The sequence below is a fragment of the Engraulis encrasicolus genome, chromosome 2 (assembly GCF_034702125.1).
Source record: "Engraulis encrasicolus isolate BLACKSEA-1 chromosome 2, IST_EnEncr_1.0, whole genome shotgun sequence".
Taxonomy (NCBI): domain Eukaryota; kingdom Metazoa; phylum Chordata; class Actinopteri; order Clupeiformes; family Engraulidae; genus Engraulis; species Engraulis encrasicolus.
In genome coordinates this window covers 6,004,040-6,022,157 of record NC_085858.1, presented here as the reverse complement: position 1 = coordinate 6,022,157, position 18,118 = coordinate 6,004,040, and the positions used below count along the sequence as shown (strand labels likewise).

Genomic DNA, 18,118 nt, shown 5'->3' with positions numbered 1-18,118 from the left:
TTTTAAGGTACACTTGTGACTAGTAAATGGATACCACAAAGTTTTGTTATTACACATTTATAATTTAATTATGTGACAAATACACACGACTGTGGCTTCACTTTATAAATCATAAGGCGTTTTGGTATAAACACAATATTTGAAAATGCCTCAAGCAAAAAACTTCAAAACAGTAACACCATAAACAATAAAGCAAACCGTCTGCATGGCTAACTGTTCATCTTCTCAACTCACCCAGCATGAACACAAACGTCACAGTGAGTGACAGTACTGCTCTTTATATTACATGTTATTCCAGTAACATTCTGTTAAAAGAAACATTTTGAATTTACAGAGCACAATCATATGCAAGTACTCTTATGATAACATAAGTACATTTACTATACCCAAAGCATCATTATAAAATTGGTAACTCATGACTGTGAACTGTGTTTTGTTAAAAAAAGCAAATTAATCCATCAATTTTATCAGTACATCATAGCTTCAATTTTATCAGTACATCATAGCTTTTTCTCCAGTGATTGTGCCTACCCCTTCTTTCATGAGCAAGAATGACTGTGACTTCTGTGTGCCTCTTGCAAATATTACAGTATGTGCATATAGCGACCCCAAGTGGACGAGAAGGGTATAGCAGCAGCTTTCATATCAAAGCAAGCAGTTACAGTATCGTGCAGCAACATTTTGCAGGGTAGTCATCAGCGCTTACCTTGAACTCATTACCAAACACATAATAAACACAAGACTTTCCCTTCCATGAGTAGCTAACTTTAGTGATGGGGATCAGCTCAATGGTCTGGCGCTGAAACAGACACAACACAGATGAAATCCGTTACAAACCACTCTCAGAGTAAAGGACAGCCTCTTAGGTGCTGGTTACACGTATCTGGATATTTTTGAATATATTTCTTATCCGTTTATTTGTAAATGTGGTATGTTTATGAAAAATAAAAACAGGTGCATTTTAGCCCCCTAAACAGAGTATTTTTAAAGGCGGATTTTTGATATGCCCAATCTAAAACTGTTTACATGTAAAACCAAAAAACAATGCGTTTTCAAAAATATCCATGTACGTGTAAACAGCTTCTTGACAAAATCAAAACTTAATATTTCAGGATGGAATATTAGATTCCTTCAGGTCTTTATCTCAATTTCTCTTTAAAGAAAATCAATCTACCATGGATACCACCCAAATGGACTGTTAAACATCTCACCCCTATTTTATGATTCTTAATACAGGATTCAGACCGTTGTCTCTGTAAATTAAAACTATTAGACGTAATGTGACATGTTTCAGTCCAGCATCAAATATATCGCCAAAAAAATCATAAGCTCTTTTTCTTTAAATAAGGTTTTAAGGAGATATCAGATATCAATCTTTGTCATTGTTGAGAGTTGTGAAAGCTGTGGACGTGTAAGCAAACACAGTGTGTGCTTTTTGTTTCTCTGTGGTATTTCCACTTAACCTACCTGCTGCAGAATGCGTGAGGTTTGGGAGTAGTTGGCCTGGTGTTCCCTCACCAATCTCTCAGAGGCACCAACCACAGCACGGTCAGGAAACCCATTAACAGGAAACACCTAGGAAGACACATTGCACACGCACACAGAGTATGGTACATTATAATACATTGCATTATAATAATTACATAACCAATACATAATACCTTACTTATTGCCAAAGCACACATGTAGACATGCATATTCTCTCTTTTTCAAGCTCACGCGCGCACGCACGCACACACACACACTTCTTACCAAGTATTGTGAGTCTTTGAACATCTCCTTCCCTGAGACATTGTTGAGGTTCTCTACTTTAAGGCCACTGGCTTGCTCCACCACGTACACATCTTGATTGTTCTTCCTGCAACACACACAGACATGAAAACAACATATCTCCATCATACTGCATCATCACTGACTATTTCCATCAATAAACACAACATAATAATGTCACATCTGACCCTACAGGGAATGGTCCATAAATGCAGTAACTGATACAATTTATACTGACAACGTTTAGATCAGTTATTTTTCATAGGTTTCTTTTTTTTATTGGACTTCATACCCTACATCCACTTCTAGCTCAAGACGCTCTCACCATTTGATGGTCAGGTTGATGAAGACCAGGATCTGTCTCCTGCCGTGGCACGTCTGGCACTGCAGAGATCCTTGACCACTGCAGTGTACACAACTGTAGATGTACACACACACACATGCATACGCGAGCAGGCAGACACACACAGGCACACACACACACACACACACCATTGCCAGCTGAATGTCAAAGCATGAACATGGTCTTCAACACCAGGTACTAGGTCAATATGACCATATATTACCAAACATAGAAAAACCCGTTAGACACGTATGGAAAGAACAGCATACTCATTACATGTACTGTCTACTGTGCTGCTGATTTAGAGTTAAATATTTGCTAAGTTAACATTGCAATTGGCAAAGACTAGGCCTACAGCACAATGACATGATATACATAATACTATACAACACCTAGCAGTTGCTTTTATCCAAAGTTACTTGTATGTATGCTAATATGTGTAAGTGTGATATGTGATTGATTTGTGGTATATACAGATGTGTTTGATATTTTGGTTTGTGCAATGTCATGTACTGTATGTTTATGTATGGTATTTGCAGGTGGACACCGTAATTTCCATCACTGAAATGTCTTTACTCGACAGGGTACAATCCCTGGAGCACAGTGGACTGCTCATGGGCATTTCAGCTATGGACGAGGATTCAGGATTCTCTGTTGCATGAGTCTAACGCATACCCGTCAACTATGAGCTACCAAAAAGAAAAGTGAAATAAGAGGAAATTCCCAGGTTTTAAGCCAAAAAGAGGGAAATTTTCAATAGGCCAAACAGTGACAGGTCAGACAGTGTGTTCTTCACTGCTTTTCCCACTGACAGTCCGTGTAATGTCCAAAATCCCCCCACAATGGCCACAATGCTGCCAAAAACTGTGTGAAGTCTCGAGTTGCTTACAATGCAACTCTTCTGGATAACATGAGCGGGGTCAATAGACCATACAGACAGTACAAACATAGTCCACCACAGTACCTAGCACCTGTGAATGATCCAGACAACAGTGCTGGATCAGTGATTTGTTTACAATCCACTGTATCACATATTCCAAATGACCTGGTTCGACCTGTCCATTTCAACCAGGTAATCATTCAACCAGGCAATTATCTGGTTGAAGTGGACAGGTAAAACCAGCTCATCTGGAACGTGTGGTACTGGATTGAACTAATGAATCCATATCACTGCCAGTCAACATCAAGTTTCTTTCAGAGCTCAGTTGCCGGCTGTGCTGATTTATCTCAAGATGTCTACAGGAAGTTAAATAACCTTAAATAATCTTACTTCTCTCTTCCTCTTCCGTTGCAGTGTGAGCAACGATCGTCTCCGTGGCGATATCCTGAGCCATTGCACACCCAGCAGACTTTCTGTTAGAGGAAAAGCACAGAACAGAGTCGTTGATGCAATGACAGATGACTGTTTACCAGACTTTCGTATTTGGGAACTTAAAATAGCATTTTAAGAGAAAGGAGATGCAAACATTAAAAAAACCCAACATGGCACAAGAGTGTACTGAGTATAAAGACAAGTGCAGTAGGCAAGACAGCAAAATAATTTCCCCTGTGGTGGTTAGAAAAAGTCAACTTATATCAACTAAAATGTGCTAGAGGTGATCTAAAGTCTTTTTTACAACAAGAAAAAATACTTTTGCAAAGACACATGGCATAATCATCGAGCCTCTCTTTATCTGCGCTTCCCGGCCACATACATTTTTATATGTCATTGGGCCACCTTTAGCTGTTATTACAGAAATTTTCTATTAAAGAAATTTTGTCGGCAATTAAGCGTAATAGTGTTAGATAAGCAATAAGCCACTTAAGTGCATTAAGCCTTCTCCAGCACATGTCAAGGATGGTGGTCAATCCATGTGTGGAAAATGAGATCTCGTGTTCCTTGAACCAGTCTGGTGCAAGGAGTTGCTTCTCATTTCTTAAAACAACCATGTCAAAAAACGCATCCCATGGTTGTGGACATGAGGTTAGCCTGTGTGGGAAGGCTTAAATAATTGCAAATTGGGGATCACTAAAATGTTTGATGTCTGGTCTATGCTGGTTCAGCAACAGTATGCACTCAAAGAATAAGGTTAGCTGACTATCTGAATAGTCAATGACCAGGGTATATGGAAGTTTTTTTCTTCCCTGATGGCCTGGGCATATTTCAGGACAACAATGAATTCATGCTCAAATTGTGCAGGTAGAATCCAGCATTTTCACACACGGATTGGACACCACAGAGTCCAGACTTTAACCCCATTATTGAGAACCTTTGGGATGTGTTGCTTTGCGTAGCGTTCAGATTATACCATCAGCAATGCAATGATCTTGAGCGGATGGAAATAAATCATGTGACATTGCAAAAGCTTATCAAAACAATGCCACATGAGATGCATACCGCAATGAAAGCAGTCCAAAAACAGTCCAACAACATATAACTGCATGTGACCTGGTTTTGGCCTGGCAATGTACATTATGCATTGAGAGATGTTGCTTTCTTTCTTTAAAATTAAAATATTTAGTTGATGGTGTGCAGACCACCCCATGTAAAATGCTTAAATAGGGTTTGACAGTGACATAAACTAGCCTGTATTTGTGTCGAAGGAATATTCCTATAGTGGTTAAAGCAGTTTAATTGCAAGCAATTTGACTTCCATTTGTGACTAAGAGGCTTTATCTTTATCTGACAGGTTTCATCGGTTCTGGCCCGATGCACAGTAGGTACGTGGATGAAGCCTTCCAGAAGAAAGATAAAGCATATTCAAGTTTGCAAAAGAGGCCCAATTGCTTACAACTAAACTTGTGACAGTCTGTGGTTGTGTTGCTGTGTTATGCTCACATTGCCAGCTCCGGTACAGTCCTTACAAGGGGCTCTTCCCATACCAAGACATGTGTAGCAGTTCTGTTCATGAAAAAGTAAGGCAGAAATATTACACAATCAAGACATTCAAATACGGCATAAGTGAACAATGAATAACAATTTTAGGCATTATCTATAAGAATGTGTGTCACAGTCACTCTTTGTCTTAATTTGCTGAGAGAGAGTATTTACTAGTAGTAGCAATTATCATTTGAGCTGATAAACAGATGGGTAGCAGAATTAATGGGTAGCAGAATCATCGTGTGAAAAGGAAATGGGGGAAAAAGTCTGCTTCAAACAAGATTTTTCTGCTCCCATTTACTGTTCTTTCAAAAATAATAATAAGTGTGAGCAAAAAAATCCTAGTTCAAGCGGCCTTTTCTTTTTATCTGGTTATTTGGTTGTCCTGCTCGCAAGTCAGACATTTGGATGTGTGGGCTTTAACCTACTCCTTCAAAAGGAAGTGGGAAACCAAATCAAGCATACATTACCTTTACAGAGGAGGTGTAGGGCACTTTGATGACCTGTGTGTGGTCTTTAAAAAAGCCTGGAGGCTGGGCAGGGATGTCCCAAGGGCCTGGTACGGCTTGTGTGAAGGCGTCAACGGGTTGTCCTATATTACGCAACCAAACACACACACACACACACACACACACACACACACACACACACACACACACACACACACACACACACACACACACACACACACACACACACACACTAAGCAATAGGGCTTTCAACCTCAGAATCATGACTAATTGAGGTTTTGTAATTGATGTAATTGTACCATTGTATGGTTCCTGGCTCCATTCTGTAGATCTAGATTCACAGAAGGTCTCTAGCCGATACTAAGGCAAACAAAAAACATTAAGAAATGAACAAATTAATTATAAAAAATAAGCATTTTACCGATTGTTTTTTTAAATTCATGTTAGTTGAAAAACTTTCACCCATTCAATTTGCAATCATCTTAAATACTCCCCCTACTGATGCTGCTAGTAATCCAATCAGGCACAGCTTGAGAGAATGTGGAAAAATTTGAGAAGATTGTTAAAAATGCTTGTACAGTATCTAGCTTGTGCAGATATAACCTGGAAACTCTGAAATATTTTAAGGCCTCTGTGTCAGCAGTCACATCCTCAAAGGTGCCAAATTTGTACTCTATTAATTTTGAGTTTTTAATATTACATCCACTTCATAGTGTGCGTGTGTGCCTGCGTGTGTGTATGTGTGTGGTGTGCACCGACCCTGTAGGTGTTGAAGGCATCCATTCTGGTGATGACACCGTCTTTGGCAGGGCCTGAGCTGTAGCAGCACTTGCTGGAGGCAAACATAGCAAAGGCTTCTTTCGCCGTCTCCTCCGTGATGGACGGAATGCTGTATGGCACATGCAAAAGTACACACACACACACACACACACACACACACACACACACACACACACACACACACACACACACACACACACACACACACACACACACACACACACACACACACACACACACACACACACTCCACTTTATGTGTTTCACTTCTCACTCACAACTACTACTACAACTCAGAGGAGAAATCAACAATGAAATAGTAAAAACACCAGTGTCTTTCATCCATGGAATGTGCACATCAATTTTCCTTGTGTACATAAAATGATGAAGACATTAGGTCATTATCTTTGTGAATAAAATACCTGACTTTGTGTGTTGTCTTCATTTTGCAAACAATGAGAATTGATAAACAAAACGCATCATGGTTTTTGACAATTTCGTACTCCTTTGCTCCATGTTGTGGAACGAAAGGGATTGCATTCACGAAACAAGCTCTGACACATGGTGCCCCATAGAACCATTGCTGTCCAGCGTTGTCCCAAAATGTTTATATATTCGACTTTCACTGAAGGTACTATAAAATATTTATCGAAGATTCAGCCCTCTCTTTTCAAGACTCGCTAATCCTCATTTCAGCTACATACACACCAAGATTCGAATCGTCTCATTCAAAGCTGTTTGGTGCACTGAAAGCAGTAGAAAGCGTCAGACATTGGTCTCAATTTAAAAACAACACACAACATTCTCAAATGCAAACTCACATATTGTAAAATACCACTTTTTAAAATGCCAAAGTTCAGATTACACACACCAAAACTGCACTAACTGTCACTAATAACACGGAAAATAACCCTCCAGAATGGAGTGCGAAAACCTGTGTCCCTTTCAACAGACCGGACACACATTCCAGAAGGTGTGGTCGTACAGAGCTCTTTGAAAACTAGGCCCAAGGTAAACAATATATCCATAAACAAATGCAGGATTTCTTTACCAAGATGTGACTGCTTAGGGAAATAGGGCAAAACAGACACAAAATCACTAAACGGACACAAATTCACTAAACTAGTATTATTTAGGGAAACAGTCCCGAGGAAAATGGAATGAGGGTTGGGAGTGAATTGTGTACAAAGGAGCGAAAACACAGGTGACTAGCACACACCTGACATTAGTGACCACAAAACCCAAGGTAAATAAACTCCCCAGTTCAGACGTGTGCAAGAATAGCGTCCTTTCTACGCTTTAGACATAATGTTTAAAAGAAATAGATTGACGTGCTTCAAAAAACATGGATAAGACCACAGTTGCTTGAGTTGTGGTCGACATGATTTGTTACTAATATTAGTCATTTTTTTGCCATAGAATTCAGAAAAAAGAGGAAACCATGATCCGAAATATGAAATGTAACTGTTACATGTAATCAGTGTGTATCTTAATAAGTGCTGCTGAGGAGCTACATTTAAAATCATAAATGTGGGAAGTGTGGGTTCTTCATTCACAAAGGAGGAAAATCTAGTGGCCAAGGTTGAGAATCGTATAGCTATTGACCTTTGTGCATAGTTTGGTGACTAAAGTGTGATGACTAGACTAGACTAGATGTGTTTGTGGTTTTGGTTAGTTTAGTTAATTGCAACATTTGGACTTTGTCGAAATGCAATTCAAAACCGTCTGTGTAATGTATGTTCCATAGTTAAAAAAAATGATTAGTTCGAAATAAAATTGTAGGCATGTAAATTATACATCTCCCACAATCTTTTGTGGATCCTAAATGGCCCATATTGCAGTGAATTAGCAGGTCAGTGTAACAACATTGAGATTGAAGGGCTGTAAGGCTGGGCATGAGCGGCCCTCCAAAACATGTGGAAGTGAAGAGCCAGTGGTATTAGTAGGCTAATAGTGGGCTTCATTCATCTAACTTAAAACAAGTGCTAATGAGCTCTCTTTGCCTGGGTTAAATGAACCAGAGGGGTATTCCAGAAGGCAGAGAGCCACTTACCACTTAGTTAACTCAGAGTAAATCAGTAAATCACCTAATAGATTAGCCCCTACAGCTTTGTGTCTTTGATGGCTGAACAAGAAGAACTTTTTTATTAGGCAGTTAAGACTTCACTTAGTAGCTGGGTTACTAGTCATTATACTATCATTATGGAAAGCAACCCAGGTGGTTTAGCGATGGGGACTTACCTAGACAAGATCATTGATCCTCAACGTCCTAAAAATAAACATTCTGGTTTTCATTAAAAAGGTGAATATAACGTTTACTACCTGCTCCGAAACACAACCAGGTAGGCCTAAGTGACTATACCCTTATTTCTACATAAGAAAACCTGCTGTAAACCTAAACACAGATGGAAGACTATGCCTGACACAAGTGTGGTGAGGGGTGGAGAGAGTGTGAGAGAAAGGGAGCAGTGGAGAGTGGAGAGAGTGGTGAGGGTCTTACTTCCACTCTGGGTGTGCATGTCCTGGTTCAGGAGTGGGCATCGGCATGGATGGCACAGGTGGAGGCAAATACCCACCTGTCAATATAGTCATTGAGAATGTGTGTGATGACTCTCATTCAACCAAGTCATTCCATCTCCTTCGGATGACTAAGAATGGTTTAAAAAAGAGCATTCACAACATTTATGGGCTACGTGTAATTCTGAGTGACAGTTAATGCGACTCCTCTGCGTACCTCCTCCTATCATCGTTCCTTCATAGCCCGGGACGTTGTCAAATAAGTTGGCAGGAGGTGCGGATGGAGCGTTGGGGTCGGGCGCGGGCGGGGCGAACATGGCTGGGAACCACACAGAGGAGAAAAAAACCATACAAACCAGTTTGAGTGGAATCTCTGTTCTGAAGGTCGTAAGTTTAAGAGGGTACCTTAATCTATTACTGATATACAGGTGAAATAAAACACACTGCTGAGTGAAAACGCTCTCTTTAAGGCATACAAGCGTGTGACTTGGAAAACATTAGAACATAATATAATATAATACATGATATATATAGTTCTGGCAACTATTGTAAAATTGGTCACCGAAGTCGCGTCTTCCAGATGTACCAGAATGTAGGCTACGTGCTAATTAGTATTTCACATTAGTCGTTCTCATATAGCCTATAATACATTTTCGCCATTCCCAGCATAGTCAATAATACACTGTGCTATAGGCATGCTGTTGATTAAGCTACCTGAGCTGAAACTTGAGTTGAGCTGTTACGCATCTGTAGCTTCAAGATAAACAGGTTGACATAACGAGATTGCAGTAAATCTATGTAAAGAAACCACAGTTTTTCATGACGTACCTTGGCCTTCATGTGGATTGTACATGGTAATTCCAAGTGAAAACTAAGGCTATAAACCAGTCACACTTCTCACGACAAACTGAGTCGTTGCCAAATTCCAATGGACAGCATACAGGAAGGGCTGAGAGTGTTTATCTTTTCTCACACACTCACCGCAGGGTGGCGGTCAGGTCTATATTCCTTGCGCAATTGCGCTGAGCTGTGTTGCTCATCACTCTCAGAAAACTGGGATTGGATCTGAAAGTGACAGGCTAAAGGTTCTAGAACTATGTGATAAACTCATGTGTAGCATCTGCACACTGGTGTCAAGCGGCCCACAGCTTTCCGCAGCTACTCTGGACTTTACGGTCCCATTCACTTCAATTCATTTTTTCGCAGCCAGAACAGGTTTTACAGATTTCGGACTGTGCCGACGCCGCTGGTGTCGTGCGAGGAAAACAACAATTGTGTCGGACGCTACACCTGGTCATGGAACGACATGCGTAACAAGAATGATCATAACTTGTGTCATTTCGAAGATAATTAAAGAAAACCATTTTCACAATGGGACTTCTCATAGACCTGTTTTTGCATGTCTCTCATCTCTTTGCATGTTGACTGTGCAATCACCGTGACAAGTTAACAAGGTGCACGGCGCACAGCTGTATGCGTCCAAAAAGAAGAATAACATTTCACGATGTACATCTGGAAATAATTCACATCAAAGTGAAGTGTTATTACATAGGGCACCATGGTAATCAATATGTGTGTAAGAACATGTGAAAAAAATAAATCGGTCAGTTTGTCAAAGAAGACACAAAAGATATGCACCACAATGCACAGTATGCACCACACCGTGCTTTTCAATTATATAAAGAACAAATACTGACGGCACGAATGTTTCTTCCCTCAATAATCCCACGTCACATATCAATCAAGCAACTGAGCTAATGTGGCCACAAAGGGGCGGTATTGTACGCTGACACATTCGAAGTCCTCAGATACAGATAGGCCTACAGTCATGAATTACCTGACAAATTGCTGCTAGGCTATTGCAGTGGGAGCGCTACACTAAAGAACTGTGTCCCATATCTGCCCCTTTCATATTCATACATTGACAATTTAATTGACAAATGAAATACTAATATTTTACTGCGTCTTTTACAGGTGCCCGTATTCTTCAAGTCTGTCGTTACAGCGCAACGACGGTCAGCGCAGATGTGGCGATGTGTACCCAGGTAGCAAAAACCGTTAAGAACAGTCGGCCTGATCTTGGCAGAATGTCGGCACTGTCGGCTGAGAGTCGGCTCGGCTGGAACACTGGTTACCGTGACTCAGCCAACACTTCATAGAACACTGAAAATAACTGTCACTTCATGCAGTAACTAAGCCAACACTGAAAATAACTGTCAGTCTCATGCAGTAACTGAGCCAACACTGAGCCGACACTGTCGGCATACGGTAGTAGGACCATTATTGGGCCGCGGACAAAGCCAAAATCGGGCCGACTGTTATCACTCGCGAAAAAAGGATCGGGCCAACAATGGGCCAGATAAACTTTGCTACCTGGGAACACTCTTGCATTACACCTTTTGCATGTTGTACATGTCTCCAATCTTTTTGCATGTTGACTGTGCCGTCACAATTTCATGGTTAGGCAACAATGTGCACGACCAGAACAATGTAGGCCTACATATTGAAGGAACATCGTGGCATGATTAAAGTAAGGAACTTCGTACCACACATGTAGCCTAGTGCAAAAGGAAAATGCCTCATTTCTCTAAGCAGACAGACACTGTGGATATGCAGATACACGGTGTGCAATGACATATGCCCCTGAATGATACGCTGAAGAAATACTGAAGGCACCTATTCAGCGAGCTGAATAAGCCTAATAATGTAGGCCCATATCAGGGGTGAGGTAACACAGCCTACACGTGTAGGCCTATTCAAATTGAATATTAAGGGGCCTTGAACCCACAATATGCAGAATGGCAGGCATGGCTGCATCCAAGCTATGCGCTTCATGGTGTTTGACCACACATGTCTTCGTTGTGCACCCCATCACTTCATATGCCTAGGCCCACTTCAGGAAGCAAGGACGTAATTATGCTGGGAGAATACATTCAATAGCATATGGTTTATGTAGATCTGTGAATCAAAGAAAAGGGGGGCGCACCTTGCATCAATTTTTTTCTTTTCTTTATTTTTCTGTGCACAGAAAAATAAAGAAAAGAAAAAAATTGATGCAAGGTGCGCCCCCCTTTTCTTTTATTCTAAGTATTCATTTGGGACAGCACCCTTAAAAGTTACCAAGAAACCTGAGTGAAGCCTGCTACCTACTTGATTTAAGTAGATCTGTGCCCACATGGTAGGCCTATTAGCCTACACCCTCCCATTCACTCAATCCATTTTTTGGAGCGATAACAGGTTGCCTACAGACAAACGGGCGGTGCCCACGCCGCTGTTGCTGTGCGAGGAAAACAACAATTGTCTCGGATGCTAAACATGACCATTAAACGGCTTGCTGATCAAGAATGGCATTTCCCGCGTCAGGTCGAAGATAATCAAAGACATTCTCATCGCAATGGCCTTTGCCATTCACTCATCGTTTCAATCTCTCCAACTTTGCCTATGTTCACCGTGCAACTACCCTGACATGACAATAGGTATCCTATATCTTCCAACTACACATACAACGACACGGCAGCGCTTTTCATGTTGTAGTTTTTCACAGTAAACTTTACTGTCCCGACATGGTAATACGCAACCTGTAGGCTATTACCGTGTAACACACCAAGAACACAAAAAATGCTTTAGTCCTCCGAATTTGAACACATCTCACCACAAAAACACGCAGTGCGAACCACACAGTGTCCCTGAATGACATGCAGGACAGATAGGGGGGCACCTACATATTGCTGCTTCTCAAGCGCACGGCACATTTCAATCAAAACTAAGTCATAGGACCACCTAGGCTACATAATACTCCTCGTAATAGTAATAATGAATGTTGCTGAAATTACAATAATAGTCATTCACAAAAATATCACATGCAACAGAAATACTTCGGGCACAACTATGATTAGGCCTATCTGTAGGCCTAGGGGCGACATCATTTCACGTTCTCCTTCGAGCTTTACGCTGCAGCCTTATGAGGCCAGCAGATGGCACCAGTCAATCATATATAGATTGGAGACATGTACAACATGCAAAAGGTGTAATGCAAGAGTGTTCACATCGCCACATCTGCGCTGACCGTCGTTGCGCTGTAACGACAGACTTGAAGAATACGGGCACCTGTAAAAGACGCAGTAAAATATTAGTATTTCATTTGTCAATTAAATTGTCAATGTATGAATATGAAAGGGGCAGATATGGGACACAGTTCTTTAGTGTAGCGCTCCCACTGCAATAGCCTAGCAGCAATTTGTCAGGTAATTCATGACTGTAGGCCTATCTGTATCTGAGGACTTCGAATGTGTCAGCGTACAATACCGCCCCTTTGTGGCCACATTAGCTCAGTTGCTTGATTGATATGTGACGTGGGATTATTGAGGGAAGAAACATTCGTGCCGTCAGTATTTGTTCTTTATATAATTGAAAAGCACGGTGTGGTGCATACTGTGCATTGTGGTGCATATCTTTTGTGTCTTCTTTGACAAACTGACCGATTTATTTTTTTCACATGTTCTTACACACATATTGATTACCATGGTGTCCTATGTAATAACACTTCACTTTGATGTGAATTATTTCCAGATGTACATCGTGAAATGTTATTCTTCTTTTTTGGACGCATACAGCTGTGCGCCGTGCACCTTGTTAACTTGTCACGGTGATTGCACAGTCAACATGCAAAGAGATGAGAGACATGCAAAAACAGGTCTATGAGAAGTCCCATTGTGAAAATGGTTTTCTTTAATTATCTTCGAAATGACACAAGTTATGATAATTCTTGTTATGCATGTCGTTCCATGACCAGGTGTAGCGTCCGACACAATTGTTGTTTTCCTCGCACGACACCAGCGGCGTCGGCACAGTCCGAAATCTGTAAAACCTGTTCTGGCTGCGAAAAAATGAATTGAAGTGAATGGGACCGTAAAGTCCAGAGTAGCTGCGGGTAGCTGCGGGAAGCTGCGGGCCGCTTGACACCAGTCATCTGACTGACTGACTGCACACCTTGATAACAGTTGGCATGTTGATTGTAGAACTATTGGATTGTCTTTGCGTTTGCTTTGAGGGGGCGTGTTTCTAAACGTTGGGAAGCAGAGGATGGGCTGCTCCTCCTCCTTGAAGTTTGTCAGCAGCTTGTTCCATATGCGCAAATTACATGTAATCAATCCAATGTAACTGTAAGATTATGTCGACATTAGGACCAATACTAAGACACACTGGGGTAGCTTGACAGTAGAGGGAATATGGGCGATGGATAGACAAAATGAGGCACTACTCACCTGGCGCTCCGGTTGCTGGGACTGCATTATAACCTGGGTTGCCAAAGCCATAGTTGGATTGCCCACTGAAACAGTTTCAGTAAAAGTTAGATGTGAGTAGCAATAGGCGGAATTGAAGGCTGACCATGATTAAAACACAATTGGCACACCGCACGTTTAACTTGCATAGCCTATAATGTGTCGTAGGCTATACTTTAGCTCATGTTTCACAAGTGGGCTAGATTCTAACTTTTAAATCAAGTGAGGCGTTCGTACCTTAGAAGCGGTTGATTTTCCATCAGGAACTATGTATCCGAACCAAGACCAAGCGAAATCTACGTTCCACCTTAGAAGCAAGAGACAATCATGTGACGACAGCGGTGGCGATGATGTTGGTAATTTAATCATCAACTTAAGTTCATGTCAGTCGATTGCCATGTGCAAACAAAGTCCTATGACCGGGTTACTGCCAAAAGTTGACAGTCACAGTTAACGGGAAATAGCACATGATCAACACCCCATACCTGTAGCCTCCTCTGGTCCTTTTGCCTTCTTCATACAGTCGTTATCTGCCAAAAGAGGACATGGTCACAGTTAACGGGATATAGCCCACATGATCACTCCTTATTTCCTGTGGGTGGTTGGCGTATTCTTGCGCAATTCAAAAGTCTTATTTTGCGATGCGTATTATTCACCTCAAATTGTTTCCGTAGCCTACCCAAACTCTAGTGCAAAGTGCTTTCGGTTTGGGGACACTTGCTTTTGCCAGCCGTTCTAAACGGTAGGCCTACAGCTATTAAGTCTGCCTGTATTTAAATGAACCAAATTGAGGAAGTGATAAGACACATTATACGAAGAAAAAATGCATAGTGGCTTTATTTGGCCTTTATATCCTACCTTCTGTTTTCCTTATAAGCGCAACGAAATTGTCCTAAATGGAATGGAATAAGTTTATGGCGCGATGTGTGAAAACGACAGATAAAGTTTTTGCAGTAGGGCCTATGATAGATAGTGAAAGCAACAGTGAAAGTAGTCAGGCTCAGGCCACATGATAACTCATCCTTTCTGCCCTCTGCTGACTTCCCAGCTCAATGCACAAAAGTATTTGGTGAAAAGGAACTGCTGCTGAGTCTGCTGAATCTGAGTCTACTACTGCAGAGTCATGATGTCTCAATCTGTGTTTCATATCACAACGGATTGTGTTCAACACAGATATTAAGCACGCAAAAGACATTGCCTTTACACAAAGTTCCTGAAAGAAAATCACTAGTGCAAGGAGTGGGTGTCAATCCCAGGTTTCGGAATTAAAAATCCTGCCTCGAAGTGGCCCAGTCAACTCTGGATGAAACACTTGATCATAAGGAACACTCAAGACAAGTTGACATGTACGTTTCAACTATTAAATCACCTATGTAATGTCAGAAGGAATACCTGGCTGGGTTTTTGACTTCCTGAACCCAGGACTGACACCTCTGTTACAGTACAATGGCATTATGACGACGTAACTTGGCCTGCTCGCTCAGGCCTGTGTCTTCAGCAGGCATCAAACAGTGAGGTGGCCTACATAGGCTGGAAGCAGTCCTGTAACGCGTGCATAGCTGTGGGGGCTCTCTGGAGCGGCCTGGATGGGTGGAGGCCACTGGCAGACTGGTTCTCCACTGGGGTCTGTTTAGTCCATCTGTCCTTTGGGTAAGCAAGCAGGCAGCCAGAAACATGCCCACTGCGTTACACACACCAGTGCACACATACACACACTCTTACACAGCACACCCTTCTACTCCAACATGAAGCTGGGCACGAGTAGGCACGCAAACACACTGCTTTGGTAGGCTATAGCCACCACACCACACACACACACACACACACACACACACACACACACACACACACACACACACACACACACACACACACACACACACACACACACACACACACACACACACACACACACACACACACGCACACAATGCCGGATTAAGATGTCCCATGGCCCCTAGGCTATAAGTTGCTGTGGTTCCCCCACGTAAGGCAAATTTTGCCACAAAATTACGTAGCATCCTAATTCTGAGCCAAGAATATAGGAGGATTATACACCAATTGTGGAGATTTAAAACGCTATTAGACTAATGTTTTCAATACCGTATCTTCTTGCAAGTGTGCCATTATAGATTGTTTTCCCCCTCCTTTGGCCAATTGGGGGCCCCTGGCAGGTTGGGGCCCATAGGCTGCAGCCATATCTAGCCTGTGTGTTAAGCCGGCCCTGCATGCATACGCACACAACCATGCACAGGAGGTTTTGTTGTTGTTGTGGTGGTGGTGGTGGTGCTATACACTATGACGTATTCTGAGAATGCCACACAAATTACCACAGGCTGAGGCCAGCTTGCCATTCTTTGTAAATGCTTCTTGTCTTTATAAAACAGAGGTTGTGCTTGAGTCTGTACTTGTGTTTCTGTGTCTCAGATTTTGTGACAGGCCTAGATTTGAGAATTAAACTTATTGTTTTCAGTTAGTATATAGAGCCCACTGGCAGTGCATCACTACACAAATCTTCTTATAATAATTCAGGATATCTGGGTGTGCTTTTCCAGTCCTTATTTCTCTTTTGCCAGTTATTATTAATATGGTTGTTTTTAGCTTTAGAGCTTTTATGTGTTTGCTGCTGGTCATGTCTCTTTCACCTCAGCTTGCTGGAGAGCTTCCAACTGGGAGGAGACAAGAGTGGGTACCAGAGAGAGAAAGAGAGAGAGAAAGCGAGAGAGAGGTAGAAAGAGAGATCGAGAGAGAGAGAGAGAGAGAGAGAGATAGAGAGAAATAAGGTGCATGTCCAAAAGAGGAGTGCAACAGAACGGAGGGCTGAATCAAAAACAGACAGACAAAGAGCGAGAGAGAGACATTAACCATACTGCTCCTCAGAGGGATTCATGGTGATGCTTGAAGCTGGTCTTGAACATCACAGATCGAGAAAGATAGAGTGAGAAGAGAATGTCAAGCCTATTTCCCCTCAGGTGGTGTTCCGGTGGTGATGCTTGAGAGACCAGGAGGGGCGCGATGTGGCGTGTTACCTGCAAGCTGAACCCCAAGCACCTCCCCGCAGCACTGAGCCGAGTGGAGCCCCTGAAGAAGGGAGCGGCTGGGGGAGGAGTGAAGGGCAAGAGGCGGATGTTCTCCTTCTCCCTCAGGTGCAGAATGGGAGTCATCAGGGGACGCACCAAAGGTGAGCAGAGCACATTGACCACATCAGACTAAGAATATAATTTAGCCACAATGTAGGCTTGATGTAAGCTATTTTATTTGCATGACAAATTTCCATATATGGGACAAAAATAGACGGTATGTTTTTGAGAATCAGAATATGTGGTGTGGGCGGCGTTCTGCAGCCAGATGTTATGGAGATGGTATTGGGGTTCATGACCTGTAACAGTTAGAAGAACCTGTGTAAGGGGGATAGATCATCCCACATTGCTCAAGGGACTACGCAGTTACAACACAATACTCACAGAGAGTCAGTGTAACATCATGTGATGTAACTGCATTGTGTGAAACCATTTTTTTTTTCCATCAGCAAGTTAGAAGTTAGCATCCGGGGGCGCTATGGTGCAGCATGCTAAGCCCCCCACTTACGGGCTTGCATGCCCAGGGACACCTAGGTTCAAATGTGGCCTGGGTCATTTCCCAACCCTACCTCATCTCTCTGCACATTCACTTCCTGTCAACCTTCACTGTCCTATCAGAATTAAGGCCAAAAAGCCGCAAAAAAAGAAGTTAGCATCCGTTCTGAAATGTTGAGTTTGGGAACTTTTTAGGCCCCTCATTACTTCTACCAAATGCTATTGGAGCACATTGAGCTGTATTTGTTGTGTGCCAATTGTTGTTGCTGTTGTTGATGTGTTCATTGTTGTCAGTTTTCAGCTGGTGTTTTGGGATTTCAGGGTTGGCTGCTTCAGACAGTTGGGTGGCATTTTTGATGAAAGGTCTAAACTGAGTGGTGTGTGTTTGCATTAGTGTGTGGTCATTTGTGTATTATTATTTTATTTGTATGTTTTATTTTGCGTTTAATATTAGTTAGTTGGTAGGTCTTTTTGACACAAGTATGTCAGTTCAGAATTAAAGTCATATATAAAGTCTATTA

At 41.9% G+C, this 18,118-nt stretch overlaps 2 protein-coding genes across 3 annotated transcripts in view; one reads left to right on the top strand and one right to left on the bottom strand.

Moving 5' to 3' along the window:
- Window positions 1-41: 41 nt before the first annotated feature.
- On the bottom strand, window positions 42-14,732 carry ssuh2rs1 (ssu-2 homolog, related sequence 1). Of its 2 annotated transcripts, XM_063220526.1 has the most exons (14): window positions 14,508-14,732; window positions 14,260-14,329; window positions 14,005-14,069; window positions 8,958-9,059; window positions 8,724-8,799; window positions 6,203-6,332; window positions 5,743-5,803; window positions 5,444-5,565; window positions 4,932-4,994; window positions 3,384-3,466; window positions 2,096-2,188; window positions 1,753-1,858; window positions 1,468-1,575; window positions 42-799 (listed from the first exon to the last, which is right to left on the bottom strand). In XM_063220526.1, exons 2-14 carry the CDS (start codon window positions 14,280-14,282, stop codon window positions 659-661), a joined length of 1,173 nt encoding a protein of 390 aa, XP_063076596.1. In that variant the 5' UTR covers window positions 14,283-14,329; window positions 14,508-14,732; the 3' UTR covers window positions 42-658. The 2 variants fall into 2 exon arrangements, with proteins under 2 accessions (XP_063076596.1, XP_063076599.1); XM_063220529.1 differs by lacking the exons at window positions 14,005-14,069; window positions 14,260-14,329; window positions 14,508-14,732 and adding an exon at window positions 9,569-9,802.
- An 812-nt stretch (window positions 14,733-15,544) lies between these two features.
- The window catches only part of grip2a (glutamate receptor interacting protein 2a), a 52,327-nt gene continuing 49,753 nt past the window's right edge, over window positions 15,545-18,118 (top strand). Inside the window, exons 1-2 of the mRNA XM_063220521.1 lie at window positions 15,545-15,672; window positions 16,995-17,203. Coding sequence (XP_063076591.1) covers window positions 17,038-17,203 — 166 coding nt within the window. The 5' untranslated portion in view covers window positions 15,545-15,672; window positions 16,995-17,037. The remainder of the gene's footprint in view (window positions 15,673-16,994; window positions 17,204-18,118) is intronic.

Bases quoted from the DNA above. Each gene is read 5' to 3' on its own strand.
- ssuh2rs1 (XM_063220526.1), bottom strand. From the start codon at position 14,282: ATGGAAAATCAACCGCTTCTAAG. The intron at 6,333-8,723 runs GTAAGACCCTCA...TGTGCCATACAG, and splicing joins CATGCACACCCAGAGTGGAA to CATTCCGTCCATCACGGAGG. The intron at 3,467-4,931 runs GTGAGCATAACA...TTCCTCTAACAG, and splicing joins ACTGTACCGGAGCTGGCAAT to AAAGTCTGCTGGGTGTGCAA.